At 41.6% G+C, this 22,279-nt stretch overlaps 2 protein-coding genes across 2 annotated transcripts; one reads left to right on the top strand and one right to left on the bottom strand.

The window, feature by feature from the left end:
• The first annotated feature begins 2,892 nt into the window (after positions 1-2,892).
• LOC133575273 (uncharacterized membrane protein C3orf80 homolog) lies at positions 2,893-5,646 on the top strand. Its single transcript, XM_061927889.2, has 2 exons — positions 2,893-4,893; positions 5,022-5,646. Exons 1-2 carry the CDS (start codon positions 4,831-4,833, stop codon positions 5,430-5,432), a joined length of 474 nt encoding a protein of 157 aa, XP_061783873.1. The 5' UTR covers positions 2,893-4,830; the 3' UTR covers positions 5,433-5,646.
• A 3,006-nt stretch (positions 5,647-8,652) lies between these two features.
• Positions 8,653-10,174, bottom strand: arl14 (ADP-ribosylation factor-like 14). Its single transcript, XM_061927543.2, has one exon. The coding sequence runs from the start codon at positions 10,025-10,027 to the stop codon at positions 9,419-9,421; it is 609 nt and encodes a 202-aa protein (XP_061783527.1). The 5' UTR covers positions 10,028-10,174; the 3' UTR covers positions 8,653-9,418.
• Between the last annotated feature and the right edge of the window lie 12,105 nt (positions 10,175-22,279).

Genomic DNA, 22,279 nt, shown 5'->3' on the forward strand with positions numbered 1-22,279 from the left:
GCAATTTTTTTATAAAATGCAGAAAAAACTGCTCCTCGGAAGAAAAAAATGACAAAACTGCATGTTACTCCCACTAGGAAAGTCGGAGAGACATGAAACAAAAACCTCTATGTAGGTCTCACTTAGACCTACATTTCATGGATTGACAACCCCCAACAAAAATCAACAGGAAGTTTGCTATTACCCCTTCAAAACATTTTTGTAAAAACCGGTCACCTTTCTTCAAACATTATCTCCTCTGAGCGCGTTTGTTGTTTCGGCTTCAAACCAACACAGGAGAGAGATTGAACCCTTCTGATTAAAAGTTGGCGAAAGAGTTTTAATACCGGCTCCGGTTTTGATTTTACGACCCTTCAAAGAACCGCTGCTGCACAGCTGTTTTTTCAAGATGGCTGCTTAAAAGCAGGAAGCACCAGCGTGCCCACACAATGCAGACAAGGTAGGTACACTAGACAAAAGTATTGGGACACTTCAGACTAAAAGTAGACAAAAGTATTGGGACACTTATGACCAGTGTTGGGTTAGTTACTGAAAAGCAGTAACTAGTTACAGTTACTAGTTCATTTCAAAAGTAACTCAGTTACTAACTCAGTTACTTACACCAAAAAGTAATGCGTTACTGTGAAAAGTAACTAGTTACTTCTTTTTTCTTTTTCTTTTTTAAAGCTCCAATTAATGCCCTTTTAGCCTTCATTTCAGTACTGTTATTGCACTGGAGAATAATACAATCTGTTGATCAACTTGACATGCATTTGCATCACTCAACTCTGCTAAGCCATGTGGTCTACATACAACACACAAAGACAAAGATATGTTACAAAGGCCAATTTGTTTCTGGCCAGAACAAATTGACAAAACTATTTTAAATAGCTGCAACATAACATACATAAGTAACAAACAGCATAGATGTAAACCAAGAAAGGCACACACTACATACACAAAGTCTAACCAGGCATTTTCTTCCTCAAGTAATTCTTATACAAAATCATGTCTGAAACCCAGAACACTACACATTTCCCCAGTTTTAGTTTAGAGATAAGGAAAGATTGGCCTGGCCCACTAGGATCCCTCTTTATGTTTGTGAACTTTATAGTCTATACATTTAGAGTGATGTGATAATCAAACACTAGAAGTCTAGAATGAAAGAGTATATAAGAGAATTGACAGCAACGTTCCCTCTCAGGAGCGCGCATGTGCAATTGCGCACTGCTCAAGCGTCCTCTGCGCACGGCAAATCTATGCCATGCACAAAATCAAATAAAAAAATAAGCGCATAACAATTTTCGACACGACAGAGAAAACCGTTTTCGTCATCATTGTTCAAATATTGTAACGTCTGTCGAGACGCTTTGAGGACATGAATTCCATCCATCACTTTACTGAGCAAAACTCTTTACTGTCGGCCATAAACACATCACCAAAACATTAGTAAAAAAAATTATATCTAGCAAAACTGGTCATTTTCTGCAGTACAAACCAGACCAAAAGCAACTTTGTTATATCAACAGCAGCCGCTCGCTCTCTCACGTGCGCCAACACTTGCCCATATGGCACTTAGCCAGTGATGCGTTTACAGCCACACAAAAAGTCGGACTACTCCAACGCCACACATAAAGTGTCATTCCAGGTCGTTACACTATGATTTACCAATCAAATGTGTGCTTATTCTAGTGTCATTTATTAGGAATCTTAATTTATAAATATTAATCATTAAATGCTGTTAGTATATTAAATGAATACTAATAAAAATATATTTTTTACAAACAGGAAGTTGCAGGAATGTACACATGATCCCCTGCTTACATCTCATTGTGCAACATGTGAATGTTTTAATGGGAACTAAATGCAATGTCTGAAAGGGGTACAAATTATTTCCAAAGCAGGACCTCCACCCAGACAAACAATACAAGTACACAGTTCATGAAAAACAATGTTTTTTGTTATTGTCATTATAAGTGGGCCTAAACACTTATATTAGAAATGGAAATGACTGCTGTCATTTGATTCTAATAATAAGAGAATGTTGTCTGTCTATCTGTGTGGGCCCTGTGATGAGGTGGGGACTTGTCCAGGGTGTACACTGCCTTCCGCCCGAATGCAGCTGAGATAGGCTCCAGCGACCCTGAAAGGGACAAGCGGTAGAAAATGGATGGATGGATGGAGATGTAAGTTGTTATTTAGTGAGGTTTGGGACATGTGTGCTGCTGGTGTAGCCACAGTGTGCACGTGTGATGTTGCTCACATGGACTCCACTCAATGCTCAGGGACTTTTTGCATTTGCTCATACATGAACAATTAGAGGGAACATTGATTGACAGAGTGTGTACCTTCAGCGGTGAATGGTGGTGGTGGTGGAGGTGAAGTGGCATCAGAGTCTCTGTCTCTCTTTACTAGCTTCGTCGAAGCATGTTGCTATGTAGCTTGTTTCAGCAGATTTGAATTGCTGTTTTGGGCAGTAGATGGCATCTTTGATCCAAAGCACAATTTACATTGAACTAAAATGTTATTTTCTTTGTGCTCGACAAAAGAAAAGTCGTGAAAATATCTCCATGTTAGCAAACTCGACTTCTGGCTCCGCCATGATCAGACACGCCCCCCCCCCCCCCCCCCCCCCCTCGCTCCCCACACTCACACTCAGACACACCCACACAGAGCGCATATGTCTCTCTCTCTTCTCCGGCTTGTGACACAAGAAGAATCAGAACGACACAGCAGCGCTCCGATAAAACACACTTTATACTACATAAAAAGTAACGTAAAATAACGCAGTAACGCATCATGTAGTAACGGTAACGGAGTTACTGAATATAAAAAAATAACGCGTTAGATTACTAGTTACCGCCGAAACTAACGGCGTTACTTTGTAACGCGTTAGTCCCAACACTGCTTATGACTACCACTGGACAAAAGTATTGGGACACTTAGGCCGAAAACTGCACAAAAGTATTGGGACACTTGGGACTACAACTTGACAAAAGTATTGGGACACTTCGGACTAAAAGTAGACAAAAGTATTGGGACACTTATGACTACCACTGGACAAAAGTATTGGGACACTTAGGCTGACAACTGGACAAAAGTATTGGGACACTTGGGACTACAACTTGACAAAAGTATTGGGACACTTACGCCTACCACTGCACAAAAGTATTGGGCAACTGGACAAAAGTATTGGGACACTTACACTGGACAAAACTATTGGGACACTTATGACTACCACTGGACAAAAGTATTGGGACACTTAGGCCGACAACTTGACAAAAGTATTGGGACACTTGGGACTACAACTTGACAAAAGTATTGGGACACTTACGCCTACCACTGCACAAAAATATTGGGCAACTGGACACAAGTATTGGGACACTTGGGACTAAAACTTGACAAAAGTATTGGGACACTTATGCTGGACAAAAGTATTGGGACACTTAGGACTACAACTTGACAAATGTATTGGGACACTTAGCACGCACACTGGACAAAAGTATTGGGACACTTACACTGGACAAAAGTACTGGGATACTTAGGACTACAACTTGACAAAAGTATTGGGACACTTATGACTACCACTGGACACAAGTATTGGGACACTTTGGACGGACACTGGACAAAAATATTGGGACACTTACACTGGACAAAAGTATTGGGACACTTAGGACTACAACTTGACAAAAGTATTGGGACACTTAGGACTACAACTGGACAAAAGTATTGGGACACTTAGGACTACCACTGGACAAAAGTATTGGGACACTTACACTGGCCAAAAATATTGGGACACTTAGGACTACAACTTGACAAAAGTATTGGGACACTTAGGACTAGAACTGGACAAAAGTATTGGGACACTTCGGACTAAACATAGACAAAAGTATTGGGACACTTAGGACTACCACTTGACAAAAGTATTGGGACACTTACACTGGCCAAAAGTATTGGGATGCTTACACTGGACAAAAGTATTGGGACACTTAGGACTACAACTGGACAAAAGTATTGGGACACTTAGGACTACCACTGGACAGAAGTATTGGGACACTTACACTGGCCAAAAGTATTGGGACATTTGGGACTACAACTTGACAAAAGTATTGGGACACTTTGGACTACAACTGGACAAAAGTATTGGAACACTTAGGACTACCACTGGACAAAAGTATTGGGACACCTACACTGGCCAAAAGTATTGGGACACTTAGGACTACCACTGGACACAAGTATTGGGACACTTACACTGGACAAAAGTATTGGGACACTTAGGACTAGCACCTGCCAAATACGCGGGCCCGACCAATGCTGCTTGCAGCTTTAATTTGTAATGTTTTTGTAGTACAGAGCAATAACCCACAGATGCTTGCCTTTTTGGGAAAGAATGTATTACAGCCCATATGTGAACAATTGACAAGCTCAAAGCAGACCACCTGCAATATTTAATTCCTTGAACGTTCAACAGAAGCACATCACCGGGGACAATTTACTAGACTTAGACCACTTTGGTAGATGAGCTTTTAATCCATTAAAATGTTATACATGGGTGGGGGAGGGGTTTCACTGTGTGCCACACATCTCCACCTCTGGTCAGCGATTGTTTGGTGGGCACTGTCCATGGTGCTTAAATCAGTTTTGGCCAATGTCCTTGTAATATATCATGGGTTATTGCACAGTACCTGGGAACATTACTGGTCCGTTTCCCGGGTGCCTGTTTACTGTCTTAGAAAATGAATAAGCCAATGTTTTTGTTGCAATTCACAAGTGGGCTATAACAGGGAGAGTGAGTGCATAATAAATCTGTGATGCTCCAAAGTACACTTGGGCTTTTACGTTGCAGAGCACATGCAGCGGGACATGCTGCGCTGTGAAGACTATAATGATGCATCGGCGCATCCGCATCCTTCAGTGAGTGACTCGTCTCTCCAGCATCCGGTCTCTTCTATAGACTTACTGGATTGCTTACAACCATGTCTTCAGTGTTCGCTGTCCTCACAGTTTTCTCCACCCTTGGCACGTCTGTTTACTCCATCCAGAGATGCGGATTTGCAATTTGCCGCGACGACCAGGAATGCTGTCCCCGGGGAAACGCCACGGCCAGCGAGGGCACCTGTTGCAACCGCTTGGAGGATAAGACGTACTACCACGTTGCCATGGTGACTCGCAAACTTTCCGGTGTTCTGATTATGCTCCTTCTATTTGCACTGGGATACTTGGTGCAGCGAGTGTTGTGTTCCAGATCCAGACAGCTCAACCCGGCGCACAGCGGCGACTCGGCTGTTGCAACCTCTCAGGAGCTGCTAGTGGGGAGCTCCACACCAGACAGCCTTCTGGACTGTGGAACCACGGCTCAACTTCCCACATATGAGCAGTGCAAACATCTGCCAACATATGAGGAGACCGTACGGTATGGACAGACCAATTCCTCTTTTGGACAAACTACCTGATAAGGAACACTTATCTTTTTCCCCCCAATCTAAGGAGACTTGTGACACTTGGATGTATTTAAAAGAATTGTCTTGTCAGCAGGAGTAGTTTGGCATCACTTCCTGATGAGCTTGATGCTGCATAGGTAGCAATCTGACTATAATGGCTCTGCTAATGTTGATGAATAATTTACAACACCTGACAGCAGATCTGTAATAAACTATTGATAACTTAGCATTTTCCTCTGTTTCAGCTTTAGATGTACCCCAACATATACCGCTTAAGCTTTATTGGCCAAGTATGTCTAACACACAAAGGATTTGACTCATTAGACTGTGCTCAATGTAAGAATGTCATTCAGGTAAACGAGATATATACATTTTGTCTGAGTAGGTTTCTCCTATTAGAGGTCATGCAGGGAAATTGCATTGCATTTTACTGTGAGCTGGAGCTAATGTTTTTAAAATAAAGTAACCATAAAAATTATAACTACTATATGTATACAGCTTTTACTATTGATACAGCAACTGTTTCATCAATAGTAACTTTAAATCCATTGGACAAGTTCATTAATTGTGCAATTAATAATGGCTTGGAGTATGTATATATGTGTGTGTATGTATATATATTTTTAATTAAAAATAATGGATTAGATTTATATAGTGCTTTCCCATCTAGATACTCAAAGTGCTCAGAGATGTGAGAATCTATTATTTATTCCATGCGTGCGTGCGCTCCCCGCCTCTTGCCATTCAAATCACTGCCGTTGTGTCCTTGGGCAGGACACTTCACCCTTGCCCCCGGTGCCGCTCACACTGGTGAATGAATGACAGGTGGTGGTCGGAGGGGCCGTAGGCGCAAACTGGCAGCCACGCTTCCGTCAGTCTACCCCAGGACAGCTGTGGCTACAAATGTAGCTTACCACCACCAGGTGTGAATGAATGATGGGTTCTCACTTCTCTGTGAAGCGCTTTGAGTGTCTAGAAAAGCGCTATATAAATCGAATTTATTATTATTATTATAAACATATACAGTATGTGTGGGGCAGCACGGTGGAAGAAGGGTTAGTGCGTCTGCCTCACAATACGAAGGTCCTGAGTAGTCGTGAGTTCAATCCCGGCCTCGGGATCTTTCTGTGTGGAGTTTGCATGTTCTCCCCGTGACTGCGTGGGTTTCCTACGGGTACTCCGGCTTCCTCCCACCTCCAAAGACATGCACCTGGGGATAGGTTGATTGGCAACACTAAATTGGCCCTAGTGTGTGGATGTGAGTGTGAATGTTGTCTGTCTATCTGTGTTGGCCCTGCGATGAGGTGGCGACTTGTCCAGGGTGTACCCCGCCTTCCGCCCGATTGTAGCTGAGATAGGCTCCAGCGACCCCGAAGGGAATGAGCGGTAGAAAATGGAGGGGTGGATGGACATATATGTGTGTGTGTGTGTGTCTCTTTCTCTCTCTCCCCCCAGGCCAAAAGTTTGGACACACCTTTTTTCATTCAATGTGTTTTCTTTATTGTCATGACTATTTAGATTGTCACGTCAAAACTATGAATGAACACATGTGGAGTTATGTACTTAACATAAAAAGGTGAAATAACTGTAAACATGTTTTATATTCTAGTTTCTTCAAAAATAGCCACCCTTTGCTCTGATTACGGCTTTGCACACTCTTGGCATTCTCTTGATGAGCTTCAAGAGGTAGTCACCCGAAAGGTTTTCACTTCACAGGTGTGCTTGAAGCTCATTATCAGTATCACATTACAGTCCATGTGCTATCTTATCACAGACTCCATTTAATGGCAGATCAGTGTTTGGCCCACATGATATGCTTTACTTTTACTGAATTAGTCTGCATATGAAATGGGAATTGAGGTGTTGGCTTGAGGAACCGAAATGTATGTGAGGGAATGTTTACATTTCTTTTTGGGGTTTAAATATTCCTGAAATGTAGTTTATATTCATTGATTGAGGAACAAAAAAGCAATAACTTCTTATTGGATGAGGTCAAGCGAGAACTAGAAATGTAATGTTGATGACCACAGTGTATTCCACAAAGCATCTTCTGACTTCTGAACACTTTTGTCTTTAATCAATGATATTATCCAAATTGAATATACATGTATATTATATGTTTGTATCTATATTGTGAGAACAGCCCACACACAAACCAATATACTATCTTTGTGGCATACATACTTAAGGTCTTTTTTCTAAGCGTATCCGCCCCTGCGTGGTTATTTTTAAAAGCATTTTCAAACAAGTGGAGGAGTTCAAGTACCTCAGAGTCTTGTTCACGAGTGAGGGAAGAGTGGATCGTGAGATCGACAGGCGGACCGGTGCGGCGTCTTCAGTAATGCGGACTCTGTATCGAGCCGTTGTGGTGAAGAAGGAGCTGAGCCGGAAGGCAAAGCTCTCAATTTACCGGTCGACCTACGTTCCCATCCTCACCTATGGTCATGATCTTTGGGTTATGACCAAAGAACAAGATCACGGGTACAAGCGGCCGAAATGAGTTTCCTCTGCCGGGTGTTGGGGCTCTCCCTTAGGGATAGGGTGAGAAGATCTGTCATCCGGGAGGAGATCAGAATAAAGTCGCTGCTCCTCCACGTGGAGAAGAACCAGATGAGGTGGTTTGGGCATCTGGTCAGTATGCCACCCTAGGGAGATGTTTAGGGCCCGTCTGACCGGTAGAAGGCCAAGGGGAAAACCCAGGACACGTTGGGAAGACTTTAGCTGTGTCCCGATTCAGGGTCTGCATCCTTCAGAGGACCCGGCCTACGCAGCCTCAGAAGGCTGGACTTTCGGAGGCACCTCCGAAGGATGCGTCACCCGTTAAATGGGATAGTCTATATCCGGGTTGAACAAAGGGGCGCAAAGCATCTTGGGATATGGGAGGCCACAAAGGATAGTCGCGGTACATCCTCCGAAGATACAGGAAAAGGTATGCGCATTTGGAGGAGCCTTCGAATTTGAATGAATTGGGACAGCCTTCGCGTGACTTAAGCAGCCTTCAAATTTGCCCTTCGAAGGATGCAGACCCTGAATTGGGACACAGCTTGTCTCCTGGCTGGCCTGGGAACACCTCGGGATCCCCCAGCAGGAGCTGGACCAAGTGGCTGGGGAGAAGAAAATCTGGGCTTCTCTGCTTTGGCTGCTGCCCCCGCGACCCCACCTCGGATAAGCGGAAGAAGATGGATGGCATTTTCAAACATTTGGTAAAAGGTTTTGTGAAACATTACATACATTTTTCAAAGGGATTTTTTAGTAGTATTTACAAAGTGTTTCAAACAGTTCTAAAGAGAGTTGAAAGTAATTTAGTTGAGGCGTACGACACTCGTGTAATGGTCAAAAATGAGAGATTCAGGGACTGTTTTACAATTTTCCAACAGGTTAGATCAGGGGTCGGGAACCTTTTTGGCTGAGAGAGCCATGAAAGCCAAATATTTAAAAAAAATATTTCCGTGAGAGCCATATAATATTTTTTAACACTGAATACAACTAAATGTGTGCATTTTTAAGTAAGACCAACATTTTTTAGAGTGTCTTATTATTCTTAATAACATTGTTATTCTGAAGCTAACCAATAATAAATAAAATACTTCTCACCATTAATGCAACTTTTTCAACAGGTGCGGTAAAAAAACGGATGGATGGATTAAAATGCATGAGAATGTTTTAGATTTTGACACTGATTACCAGCGGAATTATTCATTACTTATCGTGTTTAAGCAATGTCAGCTAAGATTTATGAGAGAGCCAGATGCAGTCATCAAAAGAGCCACATCTGGCTCGAGAGCCATAGGTTCCCTACCCCTGGGTTAGATAGTCACAATTTACATGTTTGCTCTTTAAATCTTGTCACAGTGCAGTTTTGTTGTATTTGGAGAACACTTAACAGTGTGCAAGTTGTCCCCGAGCCACGCTGTAGTTGTTATATTTGGTCAGAGCAGTTTAATGGCGGGATAAATAAACGACTGTTTGATCAATGGTGATGACGTCATTGTCCCCAGTCAACGTACAGACTTGGCTCGGATGTAATTGACGGTGCCTTTGATGTTTTCTTTGACGGCGGCCGCAGAGTCTGACGGCAGTTTGACCATGTGACTGACCCGCCTGAGGGCCTCTTCCAGTCCGCCTCCCGTCGCGGCCGAGCAGGCCTGGACGAACCATTCCCGATCCCCGCAGATCCTCCTCAGGTTGAAGGCGTCTTTGAGCTCGGTGACTGTCATGGCGCCGGCGGCGTCCTGCTTGTTGGCGAGGACGAGGAGCGGACGCTCCCTCAGATGTTCGCTCCTCAGCGTCTTCTCCAGCTCCTTGCGCGCCTCGTCCAGGCGCTGGCGGTCCGTGCTGTCCACCACGAAGACCACGGCCGCGGTGTCCTGGTGGTAGCCCCCCCAGTGGCGGCGCATCTCCGCCTGGCCGCCCACGTCCCACACGGTCAGGGCGATGTTCTTGCGCTGCCGCTTCACGTCCAGCATTTCCACGTTGAAGCCCACGGTGGGCACGGTGCTGAAGGCCGACTTGTGCTTCAGTTTGTACAGGAGGGTCGACTTGCCCGCGTTGTCCAGACCGAGGAGCAGGACCCGGATCTCGGCTTGTTTGCTCCCCCGCAAGCCCATTCAGAAGACGGCGACAGGTAAACTGTGAAGGCGTTGCTCAACTTTTTACCTGACATGTCGGTAAGGTGTGTTCTTGCTCTGACGTCATGTCATATCCTGAATAGTTGAACCATTAGCTGAGCTGGTAAGGGCAAAGTAACCCTTGGTGACCATAAAATCAATATTTACTTCAACACAGAATCTGCATACTTGCCAACCTTGAGACCTCCGAATTCGGGAGATTGGGGGGGGGGTGGTTAAGGGGGGAAAAGTATATTTATAGCTACAATTCACTGAAATTCAAGTATTTATTATATATATATATATATATATATATATATATATATATATATATATATTCAGTATTTATTTTATATATATATATATATATATATTTATATATATATATATTTATTTATTTATATATATATATATATATATATATATATATATATTTATATAAAAGAAATACCTGAATTTGAACTGAAATTCAAGTATTTCTTATATATGTATATATATATATATATATGTATATATATATATATATATATATATATATATATATACACACACATACATATATATATATATATATATATATATATATATATATATATATATATATATATATATATATATATACATACCGTATTTTCCGCACTATAAGGCGCACCGGATTATTAGCCGCACCTTCAATGAATTACATATTTCATAACTTTGTCCACCAATAAGCCGCCCCGGATTATAAGCCGCGCCTACGCTGCGCTAAAGGGAATGTCAAAAAAACAGTCAGATAGTTCAGTCAAACTTTAATAATATATTGAAAACCAGCGTTCTAACAACTCTGTCCCAAAATGTACGCAAATGTGCAATCACAAACATAGTAAAATTCAAAATGGTGTAGAGCAATAGCAACATAATGTTGCTCGAACGTTAATGTCACAACACACAAAATAAACATAGCGCTCACCTTCTGAAGTTATTCTTCATTCGTAAATCCTTCGAATTCTTCGTCTTCGGTGTCCGAATTGAAAAGTTGCGCAAGCGTGGGATGCAAAATGGCCGGTTCCGTCTCGTCGAAATCATCGGAGTCAGTGTCGCTGTTGTTGTCCAGTAGTTCTGTGAATCCTGCCTTCCGGAAAGCTCGGACCACAGTTGTGACCGAAATATCTGCCCAGGCATTTACGATCCACTGGCAAATGTTGGCGTATGTCGTCCGGCGCTGTCTGCCCGTCTTTGTGAAGGTGTGTTCGCCTTCGGAGCTGTGTGAAAAAAGCCACCCGGCCTCTTCGCGTAAACTTCCCTTAACCACTCGCTCATCTTTTCTTCATCCATCCATCCCTTCGAGTTAGCTTTTATGATGACGCCGGCTGGAAAGGTCTCTTTTGGCAAGGTCTTCCTTTTGAATATCACCATGGGTGGAAGTTAGCATGGCAAGCTAGAACCACAGTGAAGGATGACTTCTCATTCCCTGTGGTGCGAATATTCACCGTACGTGCTCCCGTTCCACAGTGCGGTTCACAGGAATATCAGTTGCTGTGAAATACGGTAGTAATCCGTGTGCGGATGGAGAGATTGCGTCTTTTTATGAACCGGATCCTTGTCGCTTAGTAGGAGCCATTTTGTGGTCTTTACAGATGTAAACAGGAAATGAAACGTACGGTGATATCCGCGCGTTTTTTCTTCTTCTTCCGGGGGCGGGTGGTTGCTTACAGTAGAAGAAGAAGCGCTTCCTGTTCTATGGGGGCGGGTGCTTTCCTTGGCGGTTGCTTGCGTAGAAGAAGAAGCGCTTCCTGTTCTACCGGGAAAAAAGATGGCGGCTGTTTACCGAAGTTGCGAGATCGAAACTTTATGAAAATGAATCGTAATAAAGCGCACCGGGTTATAAGGCGCACTGTCAGCTTTTGAGAAAATGTGTGGTTTTTAGGTGCGCCTTATAGTGCGGAAAATACGGTATATAAGAAATACTTGAATTTCAGTTCAAATTCAGGTATTTCTTTTATATAAATATATATATATATATATATATATATATATATATATATCAGTGACGTGCAGTCAGGGGAGGCAGGTGAGGCGGGGCCTCACGTGCCATCATGGAAAGAAAAAAAAAGTTAAAAAAATAATAATAATAATTAAATGTTATATGTATCCAGTGATTATACTATAAAGTTATTTTCCAATTAACTTCACCAGTTTTAGATTATTTTTTATTCAAAATTGCTGAATTTTCACATTTGCCGTTCAAATATTGAGAAGAGACTTGCGGTGATCAGCAGCCAGTTGAGGCACGTCACTGAGTTGAGCCTCACCATGGATTGCGCAATGACTCGGCTAACTGCTGGCCTGCTGTGCAGTGAGATCGTATTGCTATATGAATTATATTATACATTTCCATAGTTTAATTAGCTGAGGTATATAATGTACAGTGTATTTTGTCAACAACTGTATGTGTGTAACGTATTTCTTGTGCTGAGCAATCATAAAACGGCTGCTAAAGATGCGCTGTGTGAGGCTCGCAGTAATCCCGCCTCCTGGTGGTAGAGGGCGCTAGTGATCTCAGAGATCATTTATGCGACTACTCGGCTGCAGAATAAGTGACAACAAGCAGCAACAGTTAGCAGCGATCGTTTATTTTTTCCTCTCGCCTGGACTTTTAACATGGAGGATTACATATCTAAAATAAAACAGTTTTCTAAACTGGACTTTCAATCGAAGCAGAAGGTAATACTTAAAGGATCATCTCCATCGAGACAGAGAGACTTTTAAAACTGAAGAAAGATAAGGAAGACTTCTATTTTTTCATGTCAACGAGAACATGTGCAATTCTGAATTTTTCAAATCTGACCCAGACCTCTTTTCGTATGTGGATATAAATTGTGCATATTTATACAGTAGTGAAGAGACTCATATGGCCCCCTTCCTGGGTGGATCTCGTGGGAAGGGGAGGTGGGGGGGGGGTAAATAATTTTGCAATGCAGCCTGCAGAAAATGATGGAAAGCGTCACTCTATGTAGCAACTGACAAGATTTTCAATTTGTTTTGTCACGGTTCAATGTATCAGGTAAACCTCGACAAATGGGGCCATATGAATTACCTTCTTACTGTATGCGATGCGACTGCAGTGTGATCTCTCACGCGCCGGTTGCACTCATCCGACCAGAACGTCGTTAAAAAACTGATAATCGTTTGATAATTCCTGGCCAAAATAGATGGTTACAAAATGAGCGGAAAACACGTGTAAATGTTTTAGGAATTCACGTAAATGTTCCTCCACTCATGCTGGCCGACACGCTCTTTGGAGCAGACGTGAAAGGAAAATGTTCCACAAACTACACGAGACAAAATACTTGCCCTGCGCTTTCTTAGTCATTAATTCACTTCACAAAATGTGGACTTTAATTGCTCAGAACCCTTGAAATTGTGTGCCAAGACTAACAGGACTAGATTGAAAGCCATGTTTACTTCGGTAAACACTAAAGTCATGTCTGCACGCAGGTCAGATCGCATTTACCTTAGACATCGACATTTTTGGTAATGTAAACGACGTCAAAAGATTGGATTTGACCAAAAAAACAACATGATCATTTAGCATGTTGATAGAAAGTACCATGCATGGAGTATCACTTTGACAGTCATTGATAAGAACATGAATACCTTGGTGTTTAAGTTTGTCTTTTTTCGGTGACATGTAGGGCTTTTATTGTGAAGGCCGGTCTGACTGGTGTGAAAGAGAGAGCTCTTGAGAGTGGGTGTGTTTGAATGAAAAGTTGTAAGTGTTGGTCGACTTCCTCCCTGCTGAGCTTACCAGATCCCTGCTAGTTTTGAGCGATTTAATACGCACATATTTCTGATGAAAAGCATCACTCTCCACTTGCTTCCTGCACTGACCGTAGCTTTTAGAAAAATGTTAACACCGTCAGTCGTTCAAACAAAAAAACCAAAAAAAAACCTTGCTTTCTTCTTGCCTTCTCATTTTTCTGCTCCACTTGTTAGCTGTGCTTTATCTTTATAAAAATCTAATAACCGCACCTAAAAGTTTGATTCGGTTGGTCTACTGCAGGGGTTCGGGAACCTTTTTGTCTGAGTGAGCCATGAAAGCCAAATATTTTAAAATGTATTTCCGTGAGAGCCATATACTATTTTTTAACACTGAATACAACTAAATGCGTGCATTTTTAAGTAAGACCAACATTTTTAGAGTAAAATAAGTCTCTTATTCTTTTCATTAACATTGTTATTCTGAGGCTAATAAATAAAATACTTCTTACCATTAATGCCACTTCTCAGTAGAAAATGGATGGATGGATTAAAATGCATGAGAATGTTTTATATTTTGAACGTTATTTTTAACACTGTGATTACCAGCGGAATTATTCATTACTTATCATGTTAAACAATGTCAGCTAAGATTTATCTAAGAGCCAGATGCAGTCATCAAAAGAGCCACATCTGGCTCAAGAGCCATAGGTTCCCTACCCCTGGTCTACTGGAATCAAGTCTGCGCATCAATTTTGAAGCGCACAGATTAGGACAAGAAAAACATTTTTAAATACAAGAAAAACCTTTTTTATTTTTTTAAAATTTATTTATTTTTATTATGAAACATTTTGGGGCGCCCATGTTTGTAATATTTAGTCCGCCTGGTCCAGGGGTCTGATGAGCTGGCACACAGGAAAATCCTCCCAGTGGAAATAGAAATGGTCAAATCTAGACTGTTAATATTGTAAAGCCTTTCACTATACATGCAATTTTTACGTTCCAAACAGTCGTACTAATGTAAAAAAATAATTACGGTAATGACAGTATAATATTTAAAAATAAATAAGCCTGCTTCAACTTCTACGCTTTTCGACAAGCATGCAGAGGAAGGATGACTGTCACATGAGCAATGTTGTACTGAGACATGTTGAACTGCTTCACATGGAAAGTGCGGTGATATATTAGTTAGTAATTTAGGTCGCATTAAGTGCCATCTATGGTCATAACATTATTTTCACTGGTAACCCTGATATCATTCTACATGCTTACTAAACTGAAGTCTTGCAAGACATCAAGTGCAGTAATGGTGAGGTTTTATGGAGGCCATATGTTCTCCCCAAACATTTGAACAGGCGTTTAAATACTGGTGTCCCACAATTGGAGTGTAGGGGTGTCTTAAGTGGTCAACACTGTAAGCCATCCCTTGGGGGCCATCCCTGTATACCAGGAGTGCTCACACTTTTTCTGCAGGCGAGCTACTTTTCAATTGATCAAGTCGTGGGGATCTACCTCATTCATATATATAATTTATATTTACTTATTTATGAAATATATGTTTTTGTTAACATGTTAAAGGTGTTTAATGATAATGCAAGCATGTTTAACACATATTGTTAATACATTAAAGGTGTTTAATGATAATACAAGTATGTTTAATACATATAGTTAATATTGTTAACAAGTTAAAGGTGTTTAAAGATAATGCAAGCATGTTTAACACATATAGTTAATATTGTTAACAAGTTAAAGGTGGTTAAAAATAATACAAGCATGTTTAACACAAATAGTTAATATTGTTAACAACTTAAAGGTGGTTAAGTATAAAACAAGCATGTTTAACACATATAGTTAATATTGTTAACAACTTAAAGGTGGTTAAAGATAATACAAGCATGTTTAACACATATAGTTAATATTGTTAACAACTTAAAGGTGCTTAAAGATAATACAAGCATGTTTAACATATATAGTTAATATTGTTAACAAGTTAAAGGTGGTTAAAGATAATACAAGCATGTTTAACACATATAGATTCCTTTCTTTCACGAAGACAAGAATATAAGTTGGTGTATTATCTGATTCTGATGACTTGCATTGATTGGAATCAGACAGTGGTGATGATAACGTCCGCATTTTCGAATGGAGGAGAAAAAAAGTCCTCTTTTCTGTCCAATACCACATGAAAGTGGTTGGTTTTTGGCATCTTATTTGTCCAGCTTCCGTACTCCTTTGTATACGCTTTACAAGAAATACATTGTCGGCAAACTCCGTAGCTTGCTAGCTTGTGCACGCCAGCTTTCTGAGACTCTTATTTTGGTAGCGCAGGCAGGATGAAGCAGAGCTTTTATTGTGCAACTGTGCAGTCGGTCTTTGGAGTTTTGACGACAGGTACGGCGCCAGAGTCTGTTGAAATAAAGTGTTTTTCGCCTTCCAGTCGGTAATTTTAATGAGCTGGCAGCAGCCAGCGTCATCTCAGAAGACCCTCGGGTGCCGTGAATGTCAATCAAGTGACGAAAGTGACGTCATAGTGAAGATTTATGATTGCTCAATTTTAGGACTATTTTTTTAATGCCTGGCGAGTGATCGACTGACACACCCTCCGAGATCGACCGGTAGATCGCGATCGACGTAATGAGCACCCCTGCTGTATACGATCAGAACAGACATGCTTTCTGAAGTCATTACATTTGATAACTGATCGTGTGAAATGGTTTTGTCACTGGAATAGTACTTTCTTATTCCATCCATCCATTTTCTACCTCTTATTCCCTTTGGGGTCGCTGATGCCTATTTCAGCTACAATCGGGCGGAAGGCGGCGTACACCCTGGACAAGTCGCCACCTCATCACAGGGCCAACACAGATAGACAGACAACATTCACACTCACATTCACACACGAGGGCCCATTTTAGTGTTGCCAATCAACCTATCCCCAGGTGCATGTCTTTGGAAAAATACTTTAGTCCTGGAAAGTACAAATGAAATATTACCACAACTTAATTGGTTCTGTGACGGCGGTCTTGACTCAAAATCAAAGTCTCCGATTGAAATGAATTAAAATCAGTTTCATTGGTGCTTTCACCCCCAAAACGGCACAATTCGGACATGTAAAAGTCCTTTCAAAAAGAAAAATTTTAGATAAGAAATATATCAAAACAATAGAAATATAACCACTACAGTAGTTTATGGTGGAATGTAGTAATATACCGCATCTACCTTGGAGCTACTTCTTCTTCAAACACACCATCAGCAGCTTTTTGGATTTTCATTTGCCGTTTAGATTTTTTATTTTAACATACTTGGATGGGGGGCTTCACGGTGGCAGAGGGGTTAGTGCTCCAAAGACATGCACCTGGGGATAAGTTGATTGGCAACACTAAATTGGCCCTAGTGTGTGGATGTGAGTGTGAATGTTGTCTGTCTATCTGTGTTGGCCCTACGATGAGGTGGCGACTTGTCCAGGGTGTACCCCGCCTTCCGCCCGATTGTAGCTGAGATAGGCTCCAGCGCCCCCCGCGACCCCAAAGGGAATAAGCGGTAGAAAATGGATGGATGGATGGATACTTGGATGGCGCTAGACTCATTCTGCTTCAGTAGACTCACAGTGATACTACTGGGTCATGTTTATGATGATTTACAAACCCCGTTTCCATATGAGTTGGGAAATTGTGTTAGATGTAAATATAAACGGAATACAATGATTTGCAAATCCTTTTCAACGCATATTCAATTGAATGCACTACAAAGACAAGATATTTGATGTTCAAACTCATAAACTTTATTATTTTTTTGCAAATAATAATTAACTTAGAATTTCATGGCTGTAACATGTGCCAAAGTATTTGGGAAAGGGCATGTTCACCACTGTGTTACATCACCTTTTCTTTTAACAACACTCAAACGATTGGGAACTGAGGAAACTAATTGTCTGCGAGGAGGTGGCGACTTGTCCAGGGTGTACCCCTCCTTCCGCCCGATTGTAGCTGAGATAGGCTCCAGCGCCCCCGCGACCCCAAAGGGAATAAGCGGTAGAAAACGGATGGATGGATGGATGGAAACTAATTGTTGAAGCTTTGAAAGTGGAATTCTTTCCCATTCTTGTTTTATGTAGAGCTTCAGTCGTTCAACAGTCCGGGGTCTCCGCTGTCGTATTTTACACATCATAATGCGCCACACATTTTCGATGGGGGACAGGTCTGGATTGCAGCCGGGCCAGGAAAGTACCCGCACTCTTTTTTTACGAAGCCACGCTGTTGTAACACGTGCTGAATGTGGCTTGGCATTGTCTTGCTGAAATAAGCAGGGGCGTCCATGAAAAAGACGGCGCTTAGATGGCAGCATATGTTGTTCCAAAACCTGTATGTACCTTTCAGCATTAATGGTGCCTTCACAGATGTGTAAGTTACCCATGCCTTGGGCACTAATGCACCCCCATACCATCACAGATGCTGGCTTTTGAACTTTGCGTCGATAACAGTCTGGATGGTTCGCTTCCCCTTTGGTCCGGATGACACGATGTCGAATATTTCCAAAAATAATTTGAAATGTGGACTCGTCAGACAACAGAACACTTTTCCACTTTGCATGAGTCCATCTTAGATGATCTCGGGCCCAGAGAAGCCGGCGGCGTTTCTGGATTTTGTTGATAAATGGCTTTCGCTTTGCATAGTAGAGCTTTAACTTGCACTTACAGATGTAGCGACCAACTGTATTTAGTGACAGTGGTTTTCTGAAGTGTTCCTGAGCCCATGTGGTGATATCCTTTAGAGATTGATGTCGGTTTTTGATACAGTGCCGTCTGAGGGATCGAAGGTCACGGTCATTCAATGTTGGTTTCTGGCCATGCCGCTTACGTGGAGTGATTTCTCCAGATTCTCTGAACCTTTTGATGATATTATGGACCGTAGATGTTGAAATCCCTAAATTTCTTGCAATTGCACTTTGAGAAACGTTGTTCTTAAACTGTTTGACTATTTGCTCACGCAGTTGTGGACAAAGTTGTGTACCTCGCCCCATCCTTTCTTGTGAAAGACTTAGCATTTTTGGAAAGCTGTTTTTATACCCAATCATGGCACCCACCTGTTCCCAATTAGCCTGCACACCTGTGGGATGTTCCAAATAAGTGTTTGATGAGCATTCCTCAACTTTATCAGTATTTATTGCCACCTTTCCCAACTTCTTTGTCACGTGTTGCTGGCATCAAATTCTAAAGTTAATGATTATTTGCAAAAAAAAAAAAGTTTATCAGTTTGAACATCAAATATGTTGTCTTTGTAGCATATTCAACTGAATATGGGTTGAAAATGATTTGCAAATCATTGTATTCTGTTTATATCTACATCTAAAACAATTTCCCAACTCATATGGAAACAGGGTTTGTATTTCTTTTAATTCAATGAATATCATTTGCTTCCTTTTAACACTCACTCTCTTCCTTCCCCCGGTTGAAAAACAAAGTTATGTTTTTAGAAACTAATGCTGGCGGGTAAGACCAGATGTTTTAATGGGGGTGACTTTGGCATTAGCTACACCAACTCATGGCATGTTTGCTTGCAACTTACAGCATAACAATTTGTCGAGACAGCTCTTACCTCAAAACCCTTAAGTTGGGGCAATCTTGAACTGAGGTAGCAGTAATTAGGCATATTGGAAAAATGAGGGACAGAATTTTTTTTTTACACTTCTAAGGCATTTATGGTCCATGTGTTCATTGCATTGTCATGTTCTAGTGACTAGTGATGTAACTAATTACATACTACCTTTGTGACAGGTGTGACAATGAGCTGTTTTTATACTCCATTGAACCTTTTCACAAATCATCTCAGCCTCGTCATGACCGTGGTATGCAAGGAATACAAAAGCAGAAGTTATCAATCCTTTGTTGTCTAAATATGTATAAATAGACTTCAACATGTCCAAAGCGGTCCTGAAATGTGTGGCATTTATTAGTGAGTGAACGGGTGTGTGTGTGCACAGAGCATAAAAAGTTGGAGAAGAATATAAATGTATTTTACTTGTGTAATTACAATCAAGTTCAACAACATTTAGGCGTGTACTAACCTCAGACACATGACAAGAAAATAATTTTCCTGGGAATGTCCACGCCCTTAAAAAAAAGAACACTTCACAGTTTTATTCAACTTGAAGGGGAAAAGAATCCCATAGGAAATGTTCAATAACTTTGACCATTTTCAAACAAAGTATATTCCAGTTTCTTAAACGGTCTGCAATTAAGCAACTTTGACCCTCTGAAGACTTTCTGAACAACTTGTTATTGACACCATCCCTACAGTCCACATCCAGATGAACTTCAAAGTAAATGTGCCAACAAAGATAAATAAATAAATAAACATGAAGGTGTTTACCTGAACACAGTATAGCTGTCTTCAGTGTAAACAACCACTCAATAATAAGCTCCGTGGTGGAATAAACAAGCGGATGTTTTCCAAAACTGAGCTCCTTTCCGCTTCCCCCTCAGGCTTCATGTTCTCCTTGGTGAACAATGACCATGTCAATGTCTCACATAACAAAATCAATAAATGTCATCCAGCCACTCTTGGATCTGTAAAAGGGCGCAGCTCGACGCACTTATTGATGACAAATCCGAAGGAAACACAAATTGTGTTCATCTTCGCTTGATTCAATTGCTGCTGCTGAACGTGCATCAAGTTCTGGTCCGTATCTCTTTGGGCTTCACCCACACGCCACCTGTGGGGTTGTCCATGACATACACCAGCCCCTCTGTGGTGTCCCGGCGGCAGCCCGCCGGTCTCTGTGCCGGCTTTCGGCCGACCGCCCTCTGGATGCAGACGACATGGCCCTGAGAAACAGAGGACGACAAATCCACCGTGCCAAAACGCTGGAAAATCACTCGAGCGTCTGCTGGGGTTTTAGAACCTTGCTGACCCATAATTGATGAATCCCAACTTGTCCGAAGACTCCAAAAAGCTATTTCAGCCTTGTTAGGTTTGGCTGCCTTCTTTTAAAGGTGGTGTCTTTGACTCACTAATGAAGGCTCACTTCCAGAAAAGATTGCACTGAAGTGTTCCCGGCAAGCACTAGTGTGACGCTGTTGCTTTTATGGTCACCAGACACTTGAATGTTCAAAGCGGTCTCTGGTTTTGGTCTCGTCCGGACTATTCTGAGTCCGTCCACCTGGTACAAGCTGTCACTTGGACGTGCACGGATGAAGAGGTGTTGGGTTACCTTGCTTATGTGTGCCTTGCTGACGTTGTTTATGGTCAGGCAGACAGTCACCACTGTTAATGCTGTTCTATTAACTCCATTCAATACTCCGGAAGCCGTTCTCTACTTCTACTGTGCATCAATCTGTGCCTATATATGGAGAAGCAAGGTTGGAGGAAGAATGCTTATTACTGTACATGCTTGAGCTTGGCGGTGGGTTTAGTCTACAAAATGTAAAAAATCTGGGGCCAAGTCAATATGAATTGTCATCAACCTGTGTGTGTGTGTGTGTGTGTGTGTGTGTGTGTGTGTCTGTGTGTGTGCATGCAACCCCCTGACATAGTTCTTATCAACTCCACAAGATAGCGGCAGCTGAATTCGGGCATGTGATTTGAACTTAATGAAAAAGACTGAAAATAAGCCAGGGATCTGGGGGCCACAGGTCCCCAGCCAGGTCCAGGGTGGTGCCCCGGTGGGGGGGACAACCAATGGTGACTCATCATAGTAAACAACCAACCAATCATGGGTATTCTTATACGTAAACCAACCGATCGTCATAGATGTTTCCCGTACAGTTTGTCCCCTGCCCGTGGAGTTGTTTCGCAACCTAGCTTCCATTTTGAACTTCATAATTTTTAATGGAAAGCCATAATTTTTACCACTGGATGATCAAAAATCGTACTCATTACGGGAAAAGATAGTACTTTATTGATTCTTTCAGGAGAGTTCCCTCTGGGAAAATTAAAACCGTAGTTGTTGGCAGGTATGGCAAAGAGACGAGACGGATCAAGAGTTGAACACACATTGTATGTCGGAAAAAACAAAGGAAAACTGAAAATATTTTTACAGAGATAAAAAAGACGGATTTCCGACTATAGAGGGAAAAATCCCATGCCTGTGCATTTGAATTCTCATCATGAGTGGTCAATGTTGGGTGAGCGGTCTGTTCTATTCCAACATTGGTTCTGTTGCTGCTGCTGTGTGTTTTAATCACCACGCAGTTAAAGAAGTCTTTGTTTTTCTTTTCACTTTCTAATGCATACAGAAATCTTCATTAAAGTTAAAGTTTTAGGTAAATGCCCCCCACCTATAAATAAAGTGTTCATGGTAGTCCTGTTTTTTTTTATACCGAATGATGGGTTCTCTCAAAATGAAGTGATAAGTATGTATTTTATTGTAAAAACAAAAGAACAAGAAAAATGACTGTACAGTACACAGACTTGGCAATCTGCTCGACCACCAAATAAAAACAACGTAATAAATAAGGCATATAAGGTAAAGTTTGGAACAAAAACAAACAATGCTTTGGCTTCTTTCACAAAAGAG

Source organism: Nerophis lumbriciformis, linkage group LG35, assembly GCF_033978685.3.
Source record: "Nerophis lumbriciformis linkage group LG35, RoL_Nlum_v2.1, whole genome shotgun sequence".
In the NCBI taxonomy this organism is placed as follows: Eukaryota; Metazoa; Chordata; class Actinopteri; order Syngnathiformes; family Syngnathidae; genus Nerophis; species Nerophis lumbriciformis.